This window comes from Berghia stephanieae, chromosome 9, assembly GCF_034508935.2.
Source record: "Berghia stephanieae isolate SIO BIC M18660-M18661 chromosome 9, UCSD_Bste_1.3, whole genome shotgun sequence".
NCBI lineage: Eukaryota > Metazoa > Mollusca > Gastropoda > Nudibranchia > Aeolidiidae > Berghia > Berghia stephanieae.
Genome location: NC_088368.1, coordinates 29,625,148 through 29,652,522, shown reverse-complemented (window position 1 = coordinate 29,652,522; position 27,375 = coordinate 29,625,148). Strand labels below are relative to the sequence as shown.

General features: G+C 34.4%; 1 protein-coding gene across 2 annotated transcripts in view; it reads left to right on the top strand.

Annotated features, from left to right (window-relative positions):
- Positions 1 to 24,597, top strand: part of LOC144980019 (serine--tRNA synthetase-like protein Slimp) — a 25,713-nt gene extending 1,116 nt beyond the window's left edge. The window contains exons 2-17 of one of the 2 annotated variants that reach the window (XM_078927458.1): positions 3,467 to 3,574; positions 3,942 to 4,016; positions 4,850 to 4,924; positions 5,720 to 5,737; positions 6,938 to 6,983; positions 8,044 to 8,104; positions 13,158 to 13,299; positions 14,359 to 14,394; positions 15,936 to 16,014; positions 16,196 to 16,273; positions 17,269 to 17,318; positions 18,151 to 18,254; positions 20,357 to 20,450; positions 21,233 to 21,334; positions 22,102 to 22,170; positions 23,562 to 24,597. In XM_078927458.1, the coding sequence (XP_078783584.1) occupies positions 3,467 to 3,574; positions 3,942 to 4,016; positions 4,850 to 4,924; positions 5,720 to 5,737; positions 6,938 to 6,983; positions 8,044 to 8,104; positions 13,158 to 13,299; positions 14,359 to 14,394; positions 15,936 to 16,014; positions 16,196 to 16,273; positions 17,269 to 17,318; positions 18,151 to 18,254; positions 20,357 to 20,450; positions 21,233 to 21,334; positions 22,102 to 22,170; positions 23,562 to 23,639 (1,215 nt within the window). In that variant the 3' untranslated portion in view covers positions 23,640 to 24,597. The remainder of the gene's footprint in view (positions 1 to 3,466; positions 3,575 to 3,941; positions 4,017 to 4,849; positions 4,925 to 5,719; positions 5,738 to 6,937; positions 6,984 to 8,043; positions 8,105 to 13,157; positions 13,300 to 14,358; positions 14,395 to 15,935; positions 16,015 to 16,195; positions 16,274 to 17,268; positions 17,319 to 18,150; positions 18,255 to 20,356; positions 20,451 to 21,232; positions 21,335 to 22,101; positions 22,171 to 23,561) is intronic. The other variant, XM_078927459.1, reaches the window with a different exon arrangement.
- The last annotated feature ends 2,778 nt before the right edge of the window (positions 24,598 to 27,375 follow it).

Genomic DNA, 27,375 nt, shown 5'->3' with positions numbered 1-27,375 from the left:
AAGAATCTTTAATCAATTGCAAAACATATTCCATCAACAAAGCAAATTTAAATTAGCTTATAAACAATCATTTCTTAAATCGATCAGCCTAACTTATCTCTATTACCAAATGATATCTATAAACATAATATGAAGATAGAAGGGTGGCTGAGAGAGAGAGGAGAGAGAGGAGAGAGAGAGAGAGAGAGAGAGAGAGAGAGAGAGAGAGAGAGAGAGAGAGAGAGAGAGAGAGAGAGAGAGAGAGAGAGAGAGAGAGAGAGAAAGAATTAATGAATTGATTTTTATTTTTTTTAAATTGTTTTATAATTAGACACAAGTTGTAATGAATTCTATTAACAAATTCAGAACAATCAAACAAAAACAAAACAAAACTTAAAAAGGAAGAAAAAAAAAAAAGACACGCTTATAAACCTTATAAAATCGTCAAATGAATGTATTTTCATGTTACAGCTAAAAAGTACACAAATATTTACACCCATTTGCTCCATCCCCTTCCCTTTCGGTCATCTTCTCATTCATGGCCACCATGTGTCTTGTGCTGCCTTTGACATTTGGCGCCAGCGTGTCTAGACTAACGTCATAAATAAAGGAGTGTCACCAATATTCATGCAACTGAGCAGAGGTGTCAAAAAATGATAGAAGGCATATTATTGTTTTTCCCCCCTGAACTACCACTGAGCAGAAAATGTTTGACATGACAAAAACAACGGAATATTTATGAACAAATCCTAAAATCCCAGAAATCCGCGGAAGATTATCATCACTGGTCCCCACTATATTTTTAAAATTTTTTTTTTTTTTTTTTTTCAAAATCTCGACAATTTGCAAAAAATTGCAAATTTTGCGGCTGCAATGCAAATCACCGATGCAAAAAACTGCCATGACAGAAGAGACAAGAAAATACCAAAAAGTAAAACGATTTTTTCCCCGTAGGGTTAAACAGGTAGGAGAGAAGAAAAAAACAGAAAAACCGTGTGGTTGGTAACTGGAAGTTCATCACTCATAACTGTCTACAGTTATTCAGAGTGGACTCCCCGACTCTGAATAACTGTAGACAGTTATTCAGAGTCGACTCTGAATAACCGCAGCCAAAAATAATGGGAGGAACTAAAATTAAAATTCTAGAATAAACGTTCACATTTTTTTGAAGATTTTAAACAATATTATTTGACCATGTAAGATAATCATTATTACACGGGTGCAAGATTTCCGGCTTCACCCAGAATGCTGGCTTTTTAAAATGGATTTTGATTCATTTTCGGCCTCTAGATCACTCCAACATTATATCATTTGGAGGCAGTAGGTCATATTTCAAAACAAGTTTCAGGCTTAGTGTATTTATTGGAAATGGATTTTAGGCTTTTAGGTCATACCCTGCTTGCACCCATGATATTTATTATGATTTATTCCGTTGAGTAAACAAACTGTTCACAATATTATTTTAATCTATAGTGCAGATCCGATATATCGACAACGGTTTTATATCGACATCATGCTTATATCGACATGACATCAAAGTCCCGATGTGTTTTTTTCACTGTATAACATTGGTAAATATTGATCGACTATATTGACAATTATTTTACCACAAGACGGTTATATCGACATTCGAACCATTGATACCGGCCATAATTTGTCTTTAAAAAAATAATAATAAAAAATATATCCTGCAGTGAAGTAATACACAACAGTCAATGACAATGCTGAGAGATCTCGCTGCGATGTAAAATAACAGTCAAAGAAAAACTAAGAATATTGTCCAATAACATCCTGTGAATCGTCATCGATCAGAATCGTGATGTCAGCAGTCAAGCCTAGTCCCGGGCTGTGCCATCAAATCCGGTACTGATACCAGTAATGGGAATTCTCGATATTAATATTCCTGGCTTTCAACAAATAGGCTAATGAGAAATGTTCTCCACATCACCCACTACGTGCGAGACTGTCTATCTGTCTTCACAAACTGCCCAGCCAATCCCGGTCTGGAACCAAGACTGAGTGTTGGTAAAAACGAAACAGACCTCAGACCTCTTACCCCCCCCCCCCCCCCCCCCCGCCTTGTAAAAAAAAAACACAAACTATTTCTTAATTTCTCTCAAATGCAGTGCTGATGGTCTCAATATAATGGGCATGGTCAATGCCACTATTACTGGTATTCAGTCTCGATACCACTCCGAAATAATTAATTTTTAGAGGACACCATTGCCAATGTGGAGTTAGATGAGGATAAGGTACCATTTGGACCAGTTTCCAGCCATGCCACTATAGTAGCTATCGAGACCCTCCACTGTTTTTCACAGCAACTTCATGATGGTGCTTCCTTATTTGAGGTCAATGCCAGTGCTGAGGAAAGTTTCCATAAAATTATTCTGGGCGTTAGAGATGGACCACAATATTAGACTATTTACAAGTCATATGAAGTGAACCGTCATGAATTTCAAATTGGCCCTTTTAAAGGCCATCAAGATTGACTTCTCTTGTTATTTTCTGGCATTTTCCCATTTGTGTACCTTTCATTTTTTAGAATAACTGATATATCGACATCTCGCTTATATCAACATTTTACCGCAGTCCCGACAGTCTTGACTGTATCATTTTTGTTATTCACCAATTTATTGTAGGCAAGAACCGAAGTGTTGTGTAAAAGTAAAAGTACAGTAGTAGCAAACTAATGAAATTGACTAACTTGATTGTTATCAGGTAGAAAAATACCACAAATATGTAAGATAATTTTTTAAATTTAGCTTTACACTTTTTATTGACAAATATTTTGGTCAATGAATATAGAGAGTGATTCGTGTGATTTACTATCTTTACATTTGTATTAGCCTCTGTGATATTAATTTTCTAGCCAGTGTCATTTAATGAATGCATATTGTAACTTATTTCTAAAGCCCACTGCAATACCCCGACTCTTTAATTTCAAGTTTTCATTCCCTCCCAGACAACTTGAGAAATTCTGGCAGTTATGAGAAATTTGATAGCCAATGTCAAATTTCTATCATCGAGCACATAATTACCAGCAAATCTAAAAATACAATACAGTAGTATAATAAGCATAATAGATGACCACCTGTTCCTGATAGCATTTATTTCTCTGCAAATATTGCAGGTTCTCCACTAATAATAATAATTATGATGATATTATGATCATCAACATTAGTTTATTTCACGGCCATACTTCTACAGAGATCTCCTTTGCATTGTGCAGGGTTTAAGTACTCCAGTGCTGGCAATTCAGAAAACCTGGCTTATCCTAACAATACCGTCACTGATGGACATTTCCCGATTAGATAGGACCACTGTAATTCATGTTTTGAACCAGATATAGAACAAAACTCATTTTTTTCTGATGATGTTGTATAAAGTGGTCCTATCTCAGTTCTTTTTTTTTTCACATATATTTACATAACAGCTGATGTTTTCTCTGATAAAAAGTTAATGTCTTATTTTTTTCTAACTCAAGGTTTCTGAATTTGAGGAAATGACAAATGTGATGGAAAAGAGACAGGAGGTGGATAAAAGACGGAAAGAATTACTTCTTGAGATAAAGAAAGGGAAAGAAAAAAAACAGGTATTCAAATGTTGGAAACATTGTCTTCCTTTAATTAATGAAATCATTAAAACTAAGGGAAGTTGTTGTCCTTGTGTGAGATCAGTTAGTTTTGCTTAGTCTGTGGTTGAGATCCTTTTGCTGATAGGCTTTTGTTGATAATTGATAATGAGCCAGTTAGATAAGACATGCCTGTAGGAGGTATTGGTATTTCTTGTTACTATTGGAAACATTCAAGTGCATCCCTTGTGGCAAATGTCATTTTTATCTATGTCTGGGTGGGACCTTTCTAGTCTAGGATGAGACACGAGGATACGTGGGCTCTCATAGGACTAGTTTGTTAATATTGAATGGAAAAAAATAAAAAAATTTTCATCTCTTTTACCAGGCGCCCAACATGACAGTGCAAGATGACATTTACAGTGAATTGAATGAGTGCAAAAGTAAAATGAAAAATCTGATGGTAAAGTATTACTGTTTTGTCCAACCTTTCATTACATAGTCATCAAAGTTTGAACTGGTTTTTTTTAGGCATATTTCTTTATTATTTATTTAATCATTTATTTATATATTATTTTATTTATTCTTGTTTTTTGAGCCGTTTTAGAGATACAGGGGATTTTTATTGCTCAGTTGGTAAAGAAAGTGATTCTCACATAAATGGACTGGTTTCATTATTTTGAGGTAAAGTCAGTTTTGATTTTTTAATTAATTTATTTATTTAGTGAATTTGGAGAGGGGAAGTAGGATGGCAACATGATTTACAGAACTGTACAAAGTACAATGAGCAAACGGCGACCATTTGGCCTGAGAGGACTACACTAAAGTTGAAGCTCTATGGGTCTCAGCACGAGCTTGGGAAGACCACAGCGTTCATACATCTTGTTGACCTTCAGCCATAAAGACATGGGAAAGAAGAAGAAGAAGAATTAATTTTTTTAAGTAATTTTTTTTTTCTGACCCCTCTGTCTACATCCAGCTGTTATTTGGTAAATACGAATGAAAGTGCTTCACAATATACTAACCTCAAATTCAAAGTTGAGATAGACTGTGTGTTTAAAGCTGCAGAAAATGTGATACACTGTTCCCTGTTCCATTTTGATTCTTAAAGACTGCTTTTCTACTGTTTTTACAAATGAAAATTTTTTTCTTCTCATTATCATTACTATTGTCAACATCATCATCATCATCATCATCATCATCATCATCATCATCATCATCATCATCATCATCATCATCAAAATTTAAAAAACAAAAATAAATAGTGACATATTTTTTTCATGATTCTTTCTCCAGAATGATATTTGGTCACTAGAGGATAAAATTATGAGGACTGCGTTAAAATTACCCAACGACCTTCACACTTCTACTGTAAGTCCTCGTGAATTTCTTTTCATAAAACTTATTTTGACATTTTGTGTGCACTCATTCACATACATGCAGAGAAAGAGAGAGAGAGAGAGTGTGTAAAATTAAAGTAGATTACCTTAACTGACAATAATAAAAAAAAAAACATGGGAAGCTGGGATACACAATTAATACGATAAACTTCCTAGACATTGGGAAATAAGTGATAATCATTAAAGGCGAATTAGAAAAAAAGGATGAAGGCTAGTGATTTAATTATGAATATATTCAAATCAGAAAAATACAAAAAACACTGAATATGAAATTTGAATCTACTTGAGCTAGAGAGTGTGGTAAAACATTACGATTACAGTGCAAGCCACTTAATTGCAGCAGCACCGTTATGCAAAAATCATTCCAATTAAGCGACATTCCAATTAACTAATTCCACAAGTGGCTTTCATTATTGGAACAACCTATCAAGAATACACACATGTCTTTTGTAGCAATTAAAACAATGGCCAATACTGAGCATCCTTTCAGTTTCTAAAATGTTATCCTCTGTTTTTTGTAACATTTAATATTCATGTTAACATTACATATGTATGCAGAGGTACGATGAGCCAGAAAATGAATTATCATATCTAATGACACACATATGTATGATGAACTGTCAACAATCCTTTCCCAAATGCAGGCCAAATGAATCGAAGACACATGAATCCTGTTTTACCATATATAACACATTGTGCAATTTTAATATACATACCATTAAAAACAATCATTTCATCATTTATACGAGCTCTTGTCATTCTCCAGGACAGTCGAAGGGTAAAGGTAAAGTATAATATACTACAACATCGTTTTTAATTAATGGACCTATTTGTTCATTTAAAGACACTGAATGATTCTGTTATTGTTATCGTCAATAGAGACACATTTCTCTTGGAAAGAAATAAAAATTGTAACCATGTTCTAAAGGTCTGAAATCGTTCCAATTAACCGGTATGCATTCTGATTAAAGTCAAAATTATATAACAAAAATTCTGTCTCCTAAAGATTGTTCCAATTAAGCAGCTGTTCTGATAAAGTGTTGTTCCAAATACCGGCTTCAACTGTAGTAGATGGTAGATAAGTGCAGCGAGAATACAGACAGCTTCATTCACAAGTCAGAATGGAATCATAATGAATGTGTTGCAAGTTTATGCCATAGCTAATGATGCATCTAGAGAAGTTAAACTTTTTTGGAAACTACTGCAAGACACATTTAATCAATTTTCAAGTCAAGATGTTAACATCATATAAGACGACATAAATGGCAAGATGGGAGGTAATAACAATAGATATGCACGGGTGATGGAAAGGCATGACTAGAAGAGGCAAGTGACAACGGAGAGAAGCTTTTGAACCTTTAACCAGCAATAGCTGGTGATTTGCTGACCAACTTCATACACGGTTCATATGGATATCACCATTTGAAAGTATTAAGAACCAGATTTAGGTTATAGCATATTGAATTTGTTTTCCCAGCTCGCTGAAAAATTTTAGAGTGAGGAGCAGAATATGAAAGTCAAAGTGTCAGATGATTAACTTATTTCCTATCTTAACCACAGCCCAGCAATAGAATGTGCTCATTTGCTTTTCTCTCACCACCCTCTTTTAGGCAAAGCTGCCACTAAATGATAATAAGACCTTTATGCCTATGACCTATTCCCCCGACTTGCCATATAAAAAGGCCTTCTCTTACTCTTTCTTGTTTGTTATTTTTCATTTTTCATTAAAAAATTTTTGTTTGTTTGTTGGTACCACCATTTACGCCAAGTGTTATATATTTAGTTTTTATATTGAGTTGTGTTTGTTTATTATGCTAACAAAAGATCCAATTACGAAATCTTCACTCCCTGTATATTGTACTTATTTATTGAAAGCTGAACAATTTAGTTAGTGTTAGTAGTTTTTACTATTTCTAATGTAAACATGGTTATATAACGAGATTTTAACTGTATGTTCAACTATGTTTTTAAAAATCTCTTACAGCCTTTGGAAAGCCCCATCATTGTGAAAGAAAACCCTTGTGAGATAGGTTAGTTCATAACAGAATGAAATAGAATACAATGAACATTATAATATGACAATCTAAGCTTGCGTTTTGAAACTTCACCAAGATGTTATGCTCCCTTCATCCTCCTCCCCTCGCCCCCACTCCCAACTACCCCACTCCTACGAAACTATTTTAGTGTTTTGCATTCTTTGAAAAATATTTCACTGTTAAATATCCACCCATTGTTACTGCTTTTATTTACTTAATCTTTTTATTCAAATGTTGTTAAGCAGAGAGAGTATACAGTTTGATTTTAGGAAGTAGGTGATAAAAGTTTTGTTTTTAGTTTTCAAACATACGCATAAGCAAAGTGTTTGATCACCTGAAATGGAATAAAGTAGAGGCAATTGTGCTGCGCTTTCCTATATATTTAAGTACCTAAAATAGAACATTACACTTGACAGGAACTTTGTTTTCTGAGCTTATGCCAACGAGAAAATCGACACTGTTCTTGAAATGCTGATACAAAAGATTTATTTCAATTTATGAAAAACCTATCTTTGCATGTGTAGAAATCTGATAGCCAAATGCGAACTGGACGTTATATCCGATAATTCATTTCAAAACTCATACTACTTTTTCCTATTGTCCAAAACCACGTTTCTCTAAGCACATAGTATTTCCTTTTAATATTCAATAATGAATGATGATTAAGTGAATGGGGTCTAGTACGGAAAAAAAGGCGCCCATGTAACTTTTTGAAAACCATTTTATAATCTTGAAAGTGTGCTTGTATTTAAAACAAACCAATTATCATCTAATTTATCATTTTTATTTTGGGGAAATATTTTGCATTAGAGTTTGTCTCTTTTTTTTTTTTTTTTTTTTTTTTTTTTTTTTAAATCATTTTTTTTTTTACAGCAATAAGACCTTAATATTATAAGGGTTTAGACTTCTGAGTAAGTTTATGTTGAAAAGTTTTATCGTTAAGAGGATAAATTACTTTGTGTAAAAGGAATATCTTTTAGAATCAATACATATTAGATCTTTACTTGGTTTCCTGTGATAGAGTAGATGAGAAGATTTTTTTTCCCTGTCACAGGTACAAGTTCTGGATTGAGTCATGTGGACATTGGTAAAGAATTTGACCTTATTAAGTTTAGGTAAGTAATTATGTTATATCCTTCGTATTTTCACCTGGAAAGATATGAACTTTTGCCAAATGCGTAGAAAAGCTAAAAATGTCTGCTATTCTTTATTAGTTTTTTGTTTATTTTTTGCATTACGATTTTTTTTAAATCAAATCTTTTTTAACACCCATATTGTTCCAGACACATATTGAAATCTCTTTAACTGGGTGAGGTTCTGGCCTCCCATAGTGGGCAGGGTGGCACTTACTGTGTCTTCTATCCCCCAATATCTGTTTCCTTGGCCCTGGCTGTAGTGCTTGACTGGGAGGGAAACAGCCAAATGCATAGTTATTATTTTGGGAGATGATATTTTTTTCATTATAAATCGTTTCTCTGTTATGTATTGTTATATTTGTTATTTTGAATGTATAATGTAAGCATTTTAGTGTATTCCTCTTAGTGGGGACTTGTGCTGGTGTCTGAGTGAGACGTTTAAGTGATCTCAAACTAAGTACATTGATGTTGTGCTCTTGGAATCTACATCTGTTCCCTATTTGAACCATTTCCCCTTTGTCTTACTTTTTCCTCAAGTCCTTTTAATTGTAATTCTAGAATCTTTTTACTATCCAATTTTCTTCCTTTTTACTGGCGCTGATATGACCTAAATATGTTGCAAGCACCGTAAAACCCATTAAAAACAAAAACAAAACAAATCTCTTTAACAATGGTATTTATCACAATAATTCATATCAGATCTAGATCACAACAAATTATAAACGCTTTGTCTCATAAAATATGACGTTATCAATATAACTCATGTTTGATATATACCATATTTGATTAATAGTTTTTCAAATAAAACTCCAGCTTTGCCAATTAAAAAAAAAAAAAAAAAAGAATTATTCTGATAACTTTCAAGCTTGTATTTTATTTATTTTTTTTTAATCCACCTGCGTTAAACTTAAGGAAAACAAGGGACTGACACACAATCAACAAAATAAACAAAAATCGTTGCTGTTGATATCGAGCCAATGGAATTGGTCACTTCATTTTAAAATAATATTCACACCCAGGGTCCATTGAGTAAAGGTTCATCATGATTTTTAAATTTGAAACTAACTGCTTCTGGCTTTCCTCTTTTTTAATTTTTTTTTTTAATTTTTTTTTTTTTTTTTTGGTAGGACAATGCCTACTGAATGAATGTGTTTTGCTACCTGCTTCAGTCCCCTTATCAGTGGCTGATCTATAATTTTGTGGACACGCTTATTCAAAACTGGTTGTACAGTATTGAGTCTTGTTGTTTTCTATGAGTTGTGTAATTTTTTTTTTTTAGTTTCATTCACTCGTAGAAACCATCAAGCTCTTTGAAATGTAGTTTACATGTGAGTTGTCATTTTAGTATTCACTGTGTTGTATACAACTAAGGGACTCAATCAGAAATAAGTCCTTTGGAGTCATTAGGCCCATGAAGTTATAAGTAATCCTCTCTCCGGTGGATTATATGACCTTGTCGCGGTCGGAGGGCTTGCGTGTCTCGATGATCGTAAGTGAGAGGCCAGACCAAGAATGATCTACAACGATCAGCATCGTCAACAAGGAAGGAAGAAGGGAGGAAATCAACCGTCGAGTTCAGCTTTCCCTAGTCCACACCCTTGGGTGTGGGTGTTGTCCACGACGTAGGGGAGGGGTGAAAAGGGACTGACTCTCTACAGGACATCCTCCCGGATTCCCAACTTAGACCATCTGACCACGGGTAGATGGAGCTCGTCATCGGGGGACCGACATCCATCTAAGAGAAGGACACTCTGAGCAAAAACCCGGACAGATGGAGTTCGTAAACGGGGGACCGCAATCCATCTAAGAGAAGGACACTCTGAAGCAAAACCGCCACTGCCTTGTGGACAGACCTTGGATGGTCAAAGGCTAAGGAAGCAAATCCTGAAAAACAGCACGCCGAAGACAGAGCAGCGGGGCCGGAAGGCGCAAATATCACAGGAAACTGGAAACTGCCACTGCATGCTTAAATCCCAATAGGATGGGAACGAAGAAGAAGAAGATAAGTCATCCTGATTTTTGTTGATCACTAAAAACAATATCTGATACATGCTCCTTGGATACCATCTGATTATTTCAAATTAATTTTCAAAGGACTTTCCCTCCTCCCCGGATTCTACCCATTTTTGAAGCTGGTGAGTCAAGTGCTTTACCATTTGAGTCATCCAGATATCCCACCCCAATTATTTGCTTGCCAGTTTTTAAAAATATGATTGTGTAATGGGGAGTCAATGCATCCTGACTTAGCAATGACTATGAAAAATGTTTTTTTCTCTTTTTGAGGAAAATTTTTGTCTAAAATCCAAGCCCTATCTCCACTGAGTAAAATTTTTTTTGAATTTTGAAAATCCATTCATAAATAAACAAGTTATACAGTTTTAAATGTGTCATTTATTTGGATGACCCGCAAAGAGGAAAAAAACGTGAAAATATGGGACGCTTTTTCGGCATTTTTTTTTCGACCTTTCGTTGTATCTTGCGTAATAAGTGGATTAAAAGATTGAAACTTGAAGAGCAAATTAAGATGGTGTTTTGTAAAATACGGGAAAAGTACTCGTCATATTTATATGAAATTTTACAACCAAAAAGAAGAAATGTTCATGTATTACCTTGTCAGAGACAAAACCTCCACGCCCGGTAGTTTTAGAAATATTTTACTCCAAAGAGTAAAAAAAAATTTTTAACGGTCTTCTGGTAATCGCACGAGTTTTGTCGCTTGACATAATCTAAAATGACCTTTTTTCTAACTGTGCGCCAACTTTCAGTCATATTCATCGATAAACAGCGTTGTAATTAATTTTTTAAAATAGCATATACGAAACGGCTTCGTCCCATATTTTGACGCGAATGTGGGCACTTCGTAAGCGAAAAAGAGGCCCAAAGATTTGTGCAGGATAGTCATTGCTACCTGACTGACATCTGTGTTTTATCAGAAATTTATAACATTTGCTTTGAACTTAGCAAGGCTACCTGCGTTTGTACTGCGGTACCAAGTTTTAGGCCCGTGGAGCCTGAGATTATCCCGATTTCTATAGCATGAAATGACAATAGTAATTGCTTGCCACCCTTAGATAGAATGCTAGTCTATTAAAAAGTACTTTATGCTAGATCTAACAGACCTAGCTACCCAATCACAGCTGGGTGGGCAGGAAGGTCAGAAAAAAATCTCGACTCCACCCAGGTTCGATCTCGGTCTCTTTGCACGTGGAGCGAGTGCTCTATCAATTGAACTATCCAACCCCCTTTTTCTCAAAAGTCAACTGAGAGTCGAATGGGCTGATTTAGAAAGCTCAGTTTTAAACAGTTTGTGAACTACAAAATAAGACTGGTTTTACGTTGACGGCTGGCTTTAGTATTTTATTAACTGGAAATTGATGACAGTTATAGATCTGTCTTTAGTACTTAAAACTCTCAATCAAAGCCATGTAAATTAGGGATTTATTAATTATTTATGAGTTATTTTGTGCTTCCCCAATAGTTTTTATGGATGCAGTATGATTGGCATTTTACTCTTCAACATAGTTCAATGAATTTTGTGTCAGTACAGAAAAGCCTGGTGTCATGGTCTTATGAGCGCCCAAGAGCTAACTGGACTACATTTATAAAATAAAAATGTGATAAATAAGGCCCTCAGAATTTACTTGTTACTTTAAAAAAAAGAACAAATGACGAGTTTGTTTAAGATGATGTGAATAGAAAGATGAAATTTAATGAAATGAGTATTCTTTTAAATGAATGGTGAGCACAGTTACAAATGAGAATATGATGGTATTACGTAACTTATGCAATCTTGCTGAGATGATGATAATGTAAGATATTGCGTGCTGACTTATGGGGTTCCACTTCCAGTCAGAGAATACTTGCAATTCCTTCCTGTCAGGATAAAATCTTGACAGTAATGTGACTGGCAAAGATGACCAAGGAAGCTCCGGCATCTTGATGATGGGAATCAAAAATAGTGAAGTTCTCCACAAAGTCCTGAGAGTAAGATATAATTCTCGAAGACATAGATAATAATGAGGAGTGGAATAATGTGACCATCAGGTGTAAGTTCTTGAGAGCAGTGCGTCATGAAGGTTAAATCAATGAGCTTTTATAATAAGTGGCTACATGACAAAAGGTTGAAAGAAAAGTATTCACTAATTTGAAATGAATTCAAAGAGAAGGCTGTTAAAGAAATGATAATCTAATATTAGAAAGTTTTTCTAAGCCTACTAAAATATACACTGGAGTAAGATGAACTCTGATCTTATGTATGTATTACTAAAATATAACTTTAAAAATAATTAAGGTAAATCATTGTTATGTGAAACCTGGTCAAATCATACCGAAAACAACAGTTACAGGCATTACATACCAATAAATTTTTCCTATTTTTTACTCCATGAAATTGGTATTGGAGATCAAAAGTTTTTCGTATGATCTATGGAATGAAACAAGCTTTAACTCATGAATTCCCAAATGCTTTTGAGATTTTTTTTTTTAGTCTTGGTTCGACTCATGCTCTGGGCAGTGCAAAGCTGAGTCCTTGGAAAAGCCTCTCTCACCTCACTCAGGTGTAAAATGAGTACTTGGCCAGTAATATTGCTGTCTCTGTCTTAAAAAAAATTTGTAATAACACATTTGAGGCATTACATGTTGTTCTAAGTGTTGTTGTTGGCTTGGAACCTTTGTAAAGCACCCTGAGCACATAGAGTGATAGAAAAGCTCGTGTCTTTAAAAAAAATAATTAAAAAAAAGTTTAGTTTGTTCATAAATAGTTCCTGTGCATAACCTCGGCGTTAAAATCTGCTTTTTATACTGAGTTTAGATCATTTTTTTTCATTTTCTTATTTCCAGACCCTCCTTTTGTTAGAATCTCACATTTTTGTCTTTAAATGATATAACTTAATAAAAATAATGAAAATTGTCACATTTACGTGACGTTTATCAGCCCGAATTCCACAAAATTTTAATTTTCATATTGGAAAGTTAATAGAGCTCTCCTGAGCCACCTCAAATTTTTGATTGTATGTTTGCTTGTTTTTTCCAGCAATGTTGGACCACAGGCCTATTACCTCAAAGGACAACTGGCCTATGCTGCTAAGAAACTCTCAGACTTTGCCTGCCATTATTTTCAGAATCAAAACTATCGCTTGATGTCAGGCCCAGAATTCTTTAAGACACCCATTATGGTAGGTTTTAAATTTACCAAGGCTGCTAATCCTATTACCATTTCTCTCCTCTCCCCCTCCCCTTTCCTCAAGATATCTCCTTAATCCTCTCATGAACTACTGTGGGAAAACCATCTCATGCATTTTGATACGAGCAACATTTTTCTTATTCAGATTTGTTTTATAAATCAGAATATTTGAAGAAAAGGCTTTATTTTATTTACAAGAATTTAATGCTGTTCTGTAGAGCTTGTTTTGCTCTATAGGGTGTAATTATTGCTTTTGAATTTGAGATTAAAATTTCAATCGTTCTATCTATATGACAATTCAGTAAAAATCTTGAAGAAAGTCGGTAAAGAGAGAGAGTCAGATAAGTTTTCCTTCAGAACCATAAAACTCATGGATCCAGAATTAATCCTATTTCTTTTGCATTAACCGGACAAGAATAATTTCTTGCTACAAGGTGCTAGTCTATCACAATGTACTTTCTGACAGACGTAACAACTGCTGAGTTGACAGAGGGGTCAGCAATATTATATCGGCCTTTATGTGGATTTGAAACCAGTTCATTTACTTATGAGTCGAATTTTATACCCCTATCCAGGGAGCTGGAGTTTATCCCAGGTTCAATAGTGTGAAACGGGCAATAGCAACTGCTTGCTATCCTTTGGATAGGATGCTAGTCTATCGCAAAGTACTTCCCACCAGATCCAACAGACCCAGCCAGCTACCTAATCAAAAAAAAAAAATCTCGACTGCACCCAGGATCGATCTTGGTCCCTTTGATTGTGAAATGAGTGCCCTACCAACTGATATATCAGGAGCCCCTGTATACCCCAATCACTTTACCTTGTTCTTGTTTTTCTGAGTTAGATAATCCTGATGGAATTTTTTTTTAGATTATACTTTTCTCATAGGTCAAATTTGGTGGTTAGACTGTTTAATCAATCTGAATATATTTAAAGCTCGTATGCAATATATATTTCTGTTAAAAATTATATCGTTGTATGGTGCTTTTTTTTATCTATTCTTTTATTCTTTAACTTTCTTGTTCATCACCGTTTTTAATCTCTTATGCAGGAGAGCTGTGGTCAGGATGTTCACAAAAAAGATGAGGTGGGTTTGATTATTTTCTGAAATTGTAGCGCTTTCTTCTTTTTAGAATAATTTTTAACACATTTTTCCGAAATTTAGGCTTATCAATGTTTTCTATCAACTGTCTATTGTTTTAATATTTGGTAAGAGGATAAATGTCAAATCATTTGTGTTGGGGGGGGGGGGGTTATGACCTCTCATAGTGGGCCAGGTAAGATGATCATGGCTTGTCTTCTATCCTCTAATGATTTTGTTATAGGACTGGTTAGGATCATTATTGGAAAGGGAAACAGTTCAATGCATAATTCCTTTTTGGGAGATGAAATGTTATTTTTTCCCTTCTAAATCAAATTTCTCTCATACACTGTTACTGTTATATTTGATAGTTTTAATATATAAACTACTTCTTATCTGTGTTTAAAAATTGACTGTTTTAAATTGATGTATAGTCAAGAGTGTCAAATATGATTAAATACACATAAGAAGCTTCTGGTGTATTAAAAAATTTATTGAAATAACCGATTTATTTTATTTGCTATAGAAACAACGATCACATCAGTAATTATTAATTCATTCTAACTCCTACCAATGGTTATATTATTTTCTCATCTTGCTTTATTATTTCATAGTATTCAAGCCATTCTAGAAAATAGTAGAAATCACAACTATTTATTGGTTACATAACTACCTTCATTATTCTGACATTGCGGTTTTTGGAGAAAAAAAAATCCCAAATTTTGAAAGCTAAAAACAGCAAAATTTGCGATTAATTTTCCTAAAAACCCATAATTAGTTCATGAAAGAGAAAGCTATTTGTATGTTTTTAAAGATTTCACAGCACTTGCAACAAATGTAAAGTCGTATCAGCGCCAGTAAGAAGGAAGAAAATGAGATAGTAAAAAAGAAACTACTCTTGATTAATTATCTTTCACATTCTACACAAGCTATAATATTGAAAGGAAAAAAATTGTGGCCTCAATGAAAATCAGTGATATTTTAAATCAATGATATTTTGTGCAAGCGTTGCAAAAAATTGCCATACCAGATTATTGATAAAGTTTTAAAACTTTACCATTTCATCATAGAAATAATCAATATTTGTGATGTTTTTTACTTTTTAATAATATATTTTGTAATTACTGTGATGATAGTTTACAAAAATCTGAAAAGATGTTTATAAAACTTTCCAACAACAAAGCAGAAAGAAAAAAATCAGGCTGCCTCGACTGCTGATCGAACCTTTGACCTCCTGATTATCGATCAGATATGCTACAATTACACCACAAAGGTTACCCGATAGTCGGGACAATTTAATATTCATTTTTTTTTCACAAGGGTACGATTTTTGCTGTGAACCCCCACCTGCATCATAATGAACAAATATTGAACATCAGTGATCAAAGACATTAGGGTTGCTCTATTTTTATTTTGTATATTTTATATTTTACTGTGTGATATAAACCAATTAAATTTTGCAATATTTTACAGTTTGATAAAGTGAATGTTGGATATATGTAACAATTTTATTGAATAATAATTTCAGTGTTCTATTTATTTACCAGGTCCTGACATTAAAACATCTCTCTAGAGACATAGAGCCCATGAATCACTTGTCTGGTGTGTCACTCATGACTTTTGCTGGTATGTGTAATCTAATGACTAACTTTATCATGGTCTCTGACACATTCCCACATGCACTCTCGCACACACTCACTCACACACACACACACACACACACACACACATACACTCACACACACACATGAAAACAACTCATTTGTTATTTTAACTAATGATAAAGTATACTTTCTGTTTCTACCAGCTTACCTTGCCAAATTGTGTGTTGGTGATCCCAGCCTTCCTCTCAAGATGTTTGCAATCGGCCCTCATTACAGAAATGGTAAGTTGATGATTTCAGTATGGTCTGAATATATTTCCTTATTTGTAGTTATGGCATGAAAAGAACTGTACTCTAACAATTAAAGAATAAAAAATTGAGCTTTTATAAAGCGCAATATCCACTGAACGTGCTCAAAGTGCTTTACAAGGGGTCCCTGGCCAACAGCAATATTGATATTGTAGGACGGGACTTGACACATTTTAGATGATATTACAATTTTTTCGGACAGAGACAACGCTGTTAACGACTAGGTACTCATTTTACACCTGAATACGGTGAGAGAATGTGAGTAAAGAGCCATCTCCAAGGAATCAACTATGCGCCAAGCGAGGCTCGAATCCAGGACCTTCCGATCCGAAAGCAAGTTTCATACCACAAGACTACACAGCCGCTTGGTAAACTCAAACCAGTTGTTTCAAATATTTCAAACTCAAACATTGTTCTTAGTCCACCATAGACTGAGCAATTTGATTGTAACAAAAGCCATATGGCAGTCCTGTGTAGATTTTGGCAAACAAAAGCAGCTTTGATACAAGCCGACATCTTATTCAGATCGGATTAACCTTCACTCGTTTGTTCTCAACATTTGAAAGAGTCAAAGAGATTAGCCATGATGAGAGACAATAAGCTCTCACCAAACCCGTTGGTCACAATGCACAGTTGTCAATCCCAAAACAAAGGATATCATCGCTGTCTCTCTTTACAACTGTCATTGTCTATGTTGTCAAGAAAATGCCCGGGCACCTAGCCTCTTACCTAATGGTCACATACGACCTCACAAACCCATGATGCAAAGCCCTGCCCTCTTTTGTCTTTAACTATTATTATTATTATTATTATTATTATTATTATTATTATTATTATTATTATTATTATTATTATTATTATTATTATTATTATTATTATTATTATTATTATTATTATTATTAATTGTAAAAAGCTTCCAATTTTGTGGGAAAGAGTAAATTTTCATTTATAATTTTTCCATCTGACAGTGACAACAGATCACTCTCATGGATTGTATGGCCCAGCTCAAACAACTCAGGTGATTCCTTTTCTTCGATAGGATTTCATTTTTTTTGTGAGAGGCAAGCTTTGTCGACTGTGATGATATACTGGATGGACTTTGACAGACAACAAGAATAATCAGTCTGAAATTAGGGATAAGATAGTAATAAGTTCAATTTTTTAAAAGAGTTAGTATATAAATTAATAATATTCTTTTAGATACGGTAACATGTGATTACTTAGGCCACCAGGGATTACTTGGGCCACAATTACAATTCAATATTTTTATACCAAGAAAACGTGCAGAATATTTCTCTTCCAGAGATCTGTTATCTTTTCAGTAATGTAGTTATGTTTTCATTGTTTTGTTTTTTTATTGTTGGCTGAAGCAGGGTTTTGAGCCTGAAATGTTCCTTGTTTAGTATTTTGTTCTTTTTTGAAGCTCATATATTCATTTTTGTTTATTACTTTTTACAGTCCACAGCTTTTAGCAGCTTAGTATCATTTAGATTTAGGATGTGCACATTTGTGACCCATCGTGTCAATCTAGTATTATGTCGGAAAGATGTGGAAAATCAAGTTTAAAGTCAGAATGAACACACTTTAAGTTTTTTTAAGAACAGTCCACTCTGGATTATTGCAACACCTTAGGATCAGCGAAAATGTTGCAATTAACCAAAATTGCATTTAACCAAAGTTAAGTTTCCTGTCCACCATTGCAACTTTTTACTCATATATGGTAACCGTTTTGAGGCAACTGGTCACATTCCATGTCATATACTTCGTTTTATCAAAAGTAGTCACTTTTTTTTAATGAAAAAGGAAGAGGATGAGTAACTAACCTTTTGTTCGTTATATAAAACACTCAGGTTGCTACTTTCTGTTGTACAACTCAAAGTGATGCAGAATCTTGTTTTGATGATATGGTTGACACTCTGTGGAACTTTCTGTCATCTTTTGGGTTTTCTATACGGTGAGCAATCTTTAAAATATCATTTTTATTTATTTTTTATTTTTTAAATTAATTTTTTATGTTATTACTGTCACAAATTAATGAATATTTTTTTTATATATGAAGATTAACTTTGATCAATATGACAAATTTTAGATATTAGCATGCATTTTTTTTATTAATTTTTTTTTGGTCAGTTTGGGATCATTCATAGGCATCCACTGGGTGAGGGCCAACCTTTGAATTCCTTCAGGAGCCATGGTGATTCTATAACTGTGTCTTTTATATATATATTTTTTTTTAATCCCATGTAGTTTTGTGACCATGTTCTTGAATGGAACCATTTGGTTTCATCCCCTTCACCTTACATTTTCTTTAGCACTTGATAACTAGATCTAAAATGTTTTGACTGTCCCAAGACTTCCTCCTATTATTTTAAATGTCTGTCTGTCATTTTGATTGAAATTTAATTTTAGGCAGTTGGTTCACCTTGACATATTACCATATTCAGGGAATGGGACTCCGGTACCCTTTTTTTTTTTTTTAAGGAAAATCAAAAGCTTTCTAGTTGTGACATCTTTTTGTTATCTGACTGACTAACTGACTTAAGGCCTTTCACTTCCTAATCATCTCGGCTACCTCTCTAATCGTCTGCATCAATTCCATCCACAGTTCTCAGTCTTTTGCTGTGGATGCTAATGTCAGAGAATCTTCCTTTCATTTCAGTTCTTGGTTATTTTGGAGGCGTTTTAGGTCTCTATTCAGGACATTGTGAATTGACGAGGGTGGTCTGCCTTTATATTTCTTGTGTCAAGATAGAGTGAAAAAAGTATTCGTGGCTTTATTTCAGTATCTACTTATTTTAATTCATACATGAAATGATAGCATGTACAGTTGTAATTATTTCCATATTTGAGTGATTGGAAGGAATAGTCTGCTGTTTTTTTTAAAGTGGGTTTTTAAAAATCATTAATCTAAATTCCATTTATTAAAAAATATATTGATATATCAGGGGGGAAAAAGCAATTATCCAGTACTTTCTCAGGATTTCAGAATTCTCAATGTACTTGAAATTGGTTCATCTATTCCTCTTGCAGGCCACCTGGAACTGAATTTCTATTTCATTTCATAAAAATTTCGAATTCGGAATCCTTTTTTTTTTTTTGTACAGTACTTTTACATTATCTGTTACTACTTAAAGTCAGGTGCATTTCACATCAGAGATAAGTGGGATGATCTGTGCAAATTCCCTGACCCACAACACAAATTTGTTGCCAGAGTTTTTTTTTTTACTATCAACCATTCTCTGACTGTAACTGTATCAATACTGCATGACTTGGTCACAAAATAAAGATTTGTACTAGTCGAGTCATAGACTTAGAGAAACATCACAAGACAGGCTCTGACATGGAATCCCCAAGGAAGAAGAAGACCAGGGAGGCCAAGAAATAGTTGGCGAAGAAGCACGGTGGATGAAGCAAGGAAAAGCGGTTAGACATGGAAGCAGGTGGAGAAGCCATCCAAGGAAGAATCAAATGGCAAAGTATCATTGATGGCCTGTGCTCCAACTGGGGTTAAGGGCTTAAGTCAAGTTAAGTCAAATTACTGGTCGAGCACCAATGCAACTGTTTATTTTGTTTTATTTATTTTTTTCTTGTCAACACTGATTGTTTTTTATTGCCCTCTAATTGAGTGACTTTATAAACTAGTGATATGGCACTCAGTTTGTAATCCATAGGTCAAAGGTTAGAATCCTGCTGTAAAATAGAGTCCTCGGGTAGGACTATTTACTTATATTTTGTCACCATATTCAGATGTGAAATGAGTACTGGGCTGGTAACAGCATCTTAGCTGTTGAAAAAATATATATGAAAGGGCCTTACTAGCTGCATGTATCACCAAACATGTTCAATGTTGATGTTGGGTTCGAACCCTTTGATCACATTTAATAGATGTGCTGTGTAAAAGCTCACATTTACTAGTGTTGTTTTGGTTGTGTTTTTTGAGTTTTTCGTTTGTTTTTGATTTAAATTTAAGACATGAGCTTTTGCCATATATCCTCCTCCTTCTCTTATAGGTAGATTCCTCGTTTCTTAATTGTTGTATTTCCACACATTCTACAGATTGGTGCGCTGTTGTGCTTCTTCTTTAAGACGAGAGGAGCGTAGAAAAACACAAGTGGAAATTTGGGCCCCAAGTCGAAACAAGTTTATTTCAGTAAGTTACTGATGTTTGTGTCATAAGGATAACAATCGTTTTATAATAAATGCAAATTGGACCAAAAATAAAGCAAAATGAAAGACCAAAATTTGTAACAGCCGAGTAAAATTTTTGTTATAATTACATTCGAATTTTGGGGGGGGGGGGGGGGGGGGGGATGTTGTTTTTTTTTTAATACACACATACTTCTTTAACCTTGTGAGTTCACTATCATTTATAAAACACCCCAATGAAGACAAAGAATCACTCAAAACGTTTAACTCTATTGCATGGATGTCATGCAAATTTCCGCTATGGGATGAATAAGGGGAATTTTTTTTCTTTTAATTTTGATTCCATGGGCATTTCTAACTGAAATAAAGAAAATCCATGGAACAAACATTAGACAATGTTAGTATTCGTTACTCTGTGAGATTCGGGGGGGGGGGGGGGGGGGGAGACGTACTTTGCGATAGACTAGCATCCTATCCAATGGGTAAAAAGCAATTGCTATTGTCGGTTTAACTAAAACTAAAACTAGGATTAAACTCTGGCTGCACGGGCCTCATAATGGCTCTGAACGACCACTTTTTACTATACTAGCTGTTGTCTTCTTTTAGCATAATTTGTGACATGCCTATTACATTTAATCTCTGATCTTTTCTTTGTATTTGAATTTTGGTTTATTTGCATTGGATACTGGAGGCGTTTTAGTCTTTATTCAGTATAGTGAATTGACAAGGGTGCGATAGACATCACACCTAATAGTCATAAAATTTTTATTTTGTTGTTGTTGCCAGATAGCGAGTGTGTCTGACCATGGAGATTACATCAGCAGACGCCTAATGAGTTCACACAACCAGAATCATGGGGATATTAGACACACTAAATTACTCCATATGGTGGGTCATTATTTTTTCTTTATGTCCCTAAAAATAAATAACTGTGATATCAATACAGACCTGTCATCCATTTCAATTTTATTAAAATAATCACATAATTTTTTTATTTAAAAATTTTTTTCTCTGGAGTAAGTTGAAAGGAAATTCAACTTTTCATATATTTTTTTTTCTGCATTCTGATTGTTAAATTCTATCTTCTTTTTTTTTGTTTCAATCGTGATTCTTGGGCAAGATTTGCCACATATCATTATAGAATAAATTATTTTTAGTTTGATATTAAATTGCATACGAAATGGATGGGGGCTTTTTTCTTTCTTTGGCTGTGCTGGGATCTTATTATTACTCTCTAGTTATTCTTTGAATGATGTCAAGGGAATGCAACTTGTTTCACTCCTTAAATCCGTGACAATGATAAATAGAAATTTTTTAAAGGGTCATAGGAGCAAAATTATGCTATGGCTACATAAAACGTTAACTTCTACTCCTTCACTCAGTCAGAGTATAACTATTGGTGTATGTTTTATGATGTGTTTTGTTTAATTGTTATCAAGTTTGTTTCATTGTTATCACAAATTGTATTATATTTGCATCAAATGCAAAATGGATTAGACTCTATCCATCCGTCCATCCACATATCCATCAATCCATCCAATCATCCATTCACCAATTAATCTCTTGTATACATTTACTTACCTACTTTCCTACCTGTCTGCCTATATATTTTCGTATGAGTCAATTCACCTTTTGTTGTTTTTTAATCCTATCAGATTTCAGGGACAGCTGTCAACCTGACCACTCTTTTAGCTGTGTGGATGGAAGTCAGTCCACTTGCATCTGTAAGTTAAGACATCACACAAATAAATTAATAGACTGTGAGGTGAAAATGTTTTCAAGTAAATTAATTGTGGTGAGAGTAAATCTACTTGACTGTGATCACTTCCCCAACATGGCCATAATGTGTGACACTCAAACTGATAATGGGAAAACCTCAATTTTACAGAATAACCTCTGTTGCTTCATTTTCTGACACGTGTTGTTTTCTTGTCACCCCTTGTGGGTATTTGGTATTTGCGACACTGCACATACTTATAGCAATCTACTTGTCTGACCTTCTTTTCATATAACGACGTTTAAACATCGTCATACATTTGTTGATTTTCGTTCAAATATGGATCATGTGGGTTAAATCAATGTAAAAGAAGTATTATCACTTGTGCTTTCAGTGTTTTTGCTATCAATTGCATACTTTAGCCACACTAATAGGTAGTTACGCTTGGGTCCAGGAATTTTACAATAAGACTCATTGCGGCTGGACCTCTTAAAAGCTGTCAGAGTGCCGCTATGAAATTTGTGAAACATTTTGAGTATGTCTGGTTAACATTTTCATACTCCACTTTTAGCAATTGATTGTCAATTTCTTTTTTTCAAAACTCAAATCTTTATCGTTTTTTAATTATGGACGAGCTTCAAAAACCTTCATTTTTATTGTTTTCCCTTTTGTTTATTCAATTTTGAAAACAAAATGTTTTTGTCTGTATTGTTCTTGTGTGTTGCCGCAGTAGGGTCATTTGACTGGCTGCGGTCAAGATGTGTGGCTGTGCTGGGGTAGTTTTTTGCTCAAAAACAAAACACCTCTTCAATTGCACTACATCAATGTTACGCGCACATTTACATGCATGTAGTTTAGAACAGAATCAAGAAATCCAGCAAGCCAAATGGATTTCATCTTATCCAGAATAGAACGACACAGTGTTGTAAACCGTGTTCGTAGCCATGACTGGCAGATTTAATTTAATTGATCTTCTTTTGGTGCTTTTCTGGAGAGGGTTTTCCCTTGAGAATAATTTCTCTTCTTACTGATATTGTCAGTTATTTTTTATTTATTTACTCATAACCATTCCAGTGTATCTTGTACGCTGGGAATTCACCAAATTATTAGGCAGCACTTTTGAGTAATTTGTACCAGATACACAATTAGTTGATCCTTTGGATCTACGTATGTTCCCTTTTGACAATATCTCCTTTCTCTTTCTTTTGTTGGACAATTGAATTCTTTTATCTTTTTGCTATTCTCTCATCTTACTTTTTATTGGCAATTGGTTTGACCTTAGAGTGTACATGTGCTGTAAAACTCAGAGAAAAAGAATGAGTGGCTAAATTTCAAAAGTTTTCATCAGTTTCTTTTTTTCTATTCCAGGTTTTAACTTTTTTAAAATTTTTATTTCAGACAGCTCATGGGACATTTTCTCTTCAAGAACTACCCGTGATCTCAAACTATGAACTGAAAAAGGCGACCATTACCTAGAGATAAGAGAAGATCTGTCAAGAAAAGAAATCTAGTGCTTCTGATATAAATGGACATGATTTGCAACAGATTTTTTAGACTTTCCCTTAATCATTTGAATTAAGATATAATTTCAATTGAAACCCAAAGGAAAATTTATGTTTAATAGGCTCCTGTTGCCAGCTTTTGAAAAGTGTGATAAAATAATATCAAAATGCTAATTTTTTTTGTGTTTCCACATATTACAGCGGTGTGGTTGGTGATTTATGCTAATTAACAACCAATTTTATGATATGCTTTCGTTAGTAGTTCCATTCCATCAAAATAATTGTATGTGTTACATTATTATACTGCTAATTTCCAATAAAATTCTAGGGCAGACTGAGGAGAAGTGGCCAATTTTTCCAAGGGCTCCAAAAGTTTATCATGAAAAGAGATGAACGAAAGTTTTTTAATCAGTCTGTACGTACAACGTTTATTGATGTTAAAATCAGTCGATAATTCGAGAAATGGACTGGGGCGGAAAGAAGCTGGCCAGAGTAGAAAATTTTCTGTTGATATGTTTTCTAATGATTTATCAATTTTGTGTTGAAAATGAATACATGGAAAATGAAACAAAACTTGAATTAAAAAAGCAGTTTCACATGATTGTGAAAATATTGCAAAATAATGGATGATTCATTAATTGAGGTGCACTTTTGCAAAAGATCACATCATTTTTTAATTTTTTGTCCAAGCATTTGTTCCTTTAGAAATAGAGAAAGGCATTATGGCTTTTATTATATTGTCCAGACGTTTACTTGCAATGTTCTGAACCACAGGCTTAAATATGGCCGTTCTTGACTTCTGCAGTTAAAAGGATCAACCTCAATATAATGTTACGAATCCCTTTCATTGGCAACTAATCCCACATATTATATCACTTTAGAAAAGTATGATTTACGTCCTGTCTGAATAATGAATAATCCACTCTTTTGAACGCTACCGAATTAAATGGCCTACTCCAGTCATTCAAAATTAGAAATAACAATAACAGAAAATTTGGGAATTGGGAGTCTTTTTACAAGCATGTGGACTTACTTTCTTTGTGTCTGAAATTTGTTTATTCCTGAGCCCTGGATCATCCACAAATAAGAAATTGTTAGAATCTTAATCACCTACCACTGACTTATCTTTATTCTTTGAGAAGTCTGCAGTACGATGTGTGACAGATTTTTTAAAAAAAGAAAAAGATTTGAATCAATCGCCTCTTATCTGGCAGTTTTATTTTAGATGTAATCAAACACACTGATAGCCGCCATGAGGTTTTAATCATAAGATGGCAACCATCTAAAACACTGATGGTTCTGTCATACGAAAACAGCAGCCATCTGGAGAAACGATGGTCCAATTAAGTCTTGAACTTGTTTCCTTGATGCAAGGTGATAGTTTTCTGAGCAGTTTACTTTTTTTTTCTAATTTATGGCTGATCAGGAAATTAATGAACAAGTAACAAGACCCCCTAAACGTTTTACTGAAGACTTTGTAATGGATAATTTTGATGATAGTGACTTTGATTGTTCAGACAGTGATGGATACAGGGAATCTAGTGATTCAAATTGTGACAAAGAAACTGATAGTCCGATTACTAGTGTTGGCAATGACAATGTTGACAACACACCAGGCCCTTCAGTAAGTAGCTTTGAAAAATGTAGGAAGATAGATCACAATGCAGGCCCATTATTTCCATCAAACGATCATGCTGTGGAAGATGAATGGAATATTTGTAATGAGGATGACAAATCCCTAAATTCTTTTAGATTTCTTCCATATGGTCCACCTTCGTCTCTTTTTGACAGATGAGGTTATAGATTACATTATAGAATCAATCAATGAGTATGCAGCTTTAAGAATAAAGGATAGTGAGATTTGAAATCTATAAGAACTTAGTTCTTATCAGGATGGATCGAGACCAGTGCTCATCTATTGAAGATTACTGGTTTATAGAACCGGATTCTACATACGTTTCTATCATGAAATGTTCAATCTTAGACGATTTCAATATCTATCAATCTATGTTGCATGTGGGAGATGTTGAGGCTGTTGAACCCTTCTTCAGTCTGCTGACACCAAAGTTCAACACTGCATTTGCTAGGTGAGGTTCCTACCTCCCAAAGTGGGCAGGGAGGTACTTGGGTCTTCTATCCCCTCTTCTGTTTTCCAATTGCTTTCCGTCTTTGTCTTGGAGTGAGATTGCTTGGTTTTGTCCTGACTTTGGTCGGAGTCCTTGGCTGAGAGGGAAACAGTCGAATGTATAATTATTGTTTTGGAGATGATATTTTTTTACTTATAAATCATCTGTCTGTTATGCACTGTTACTCTTTTCATTTTTAACATATGATTTGTAAACATTTGAGTGTGTTCCTCTCAGTGGGGATATGTGCTTGTCTGGATGAGACTTTTAGGTGATCTCAAACTAAGTACTTTGATAGTGTGCTCTTGGAATGTACATCTGTTTCCTATTTGAACCATTTCCCCTCTGTCTTACCTTTTCTTGTGTGCTTTAATTCTTATTCTAGAACTTATTACTATCCAGTTTTGCGGGTGGTTGGATGGGAGCATCACCCTTGAATCATATACCTATGATATTCACATGGGTGTACGATCTGATAGTGATGTCGTTTCTTCTTCTCTTTACTAGCCTATCCTGCTTCTTTGGTTTGTGATTGTATTTTTGACAGGGGATATTTTTTTTCCTGTAAATCCTCTGCCTGTTTGTTCTTGGTTATTTATAATTTAGCTTATGATATCTTTAGGTTATGCTTTTGATTGACATTTGTACTATTTTTGTTAGATTGCTTGTTTTTTTGTTTCAGCGGTCTCTCATATAACCTCAATTGTGTTGGAAGAGACCTAAAGCAACAAACCAAACCTATCCAGTTTTCTTCCTTTTTACAGGCGCTGATATGACCTCAATGTGTTGCAAGCCCCGTAAAACCCTTAAAACAAACACTGCATTTTCACATGGACAGGAATTGTCAATGGAGGATGATCTTTGGCTTCAAATGTCGGTTCAATTGAACCGTGCCCAGCCAATCAAGTGCTTTCATTTGGTAGATTCACAATCTGAAGTTTAAAAAATTTTTCAAATGCTTTGGGTTGCAAACATCATATTCTCCAGACACTGATCAAGTATTGGTTCTCCATTCTCCTTCCTCTCACTTTGACCCCTTCACCAAGCATAACAGCTCTTTCATTGTTCTTGGAAGGGTAAATCCTCCATGAATCAATGAGTATGTTCTAACACAAAATGATCTTCTTCATCATTAACATGTAAACTTTGAATTTTTGTCACGTACAGTGCAGAGCAGTTTTATACATCAAGCTTAAATCGACATTCAATCAAAAGTCTTTTTTCAATATTTGATATTATATAAAATTCGCCTATATTGTCATAAATTTTACCTCAAGACAGTTACATCGACATTACGACCCATTAATATACGGTTAATATAACATGCAGTGAAATAAAACAATAGCCAATGTAAATACAGAGATATCCCACTGTGATGTCAAATAAGTCGTATAAAATGTAAGACATGACATCCCGTTCATTGATCAGAACCGTGATGTTAGCGGTCAAGTCTAGTCCCGGGCCATGCCGGCATTTCTGAGTACTGATACCAGTAATGGGAATTACTGATATCAATATTACTTGGCTTTCAACAAATAGGCTAACAAGAAACTCTCCCAGGAGCAATCTGTTCTGAGACCTTTA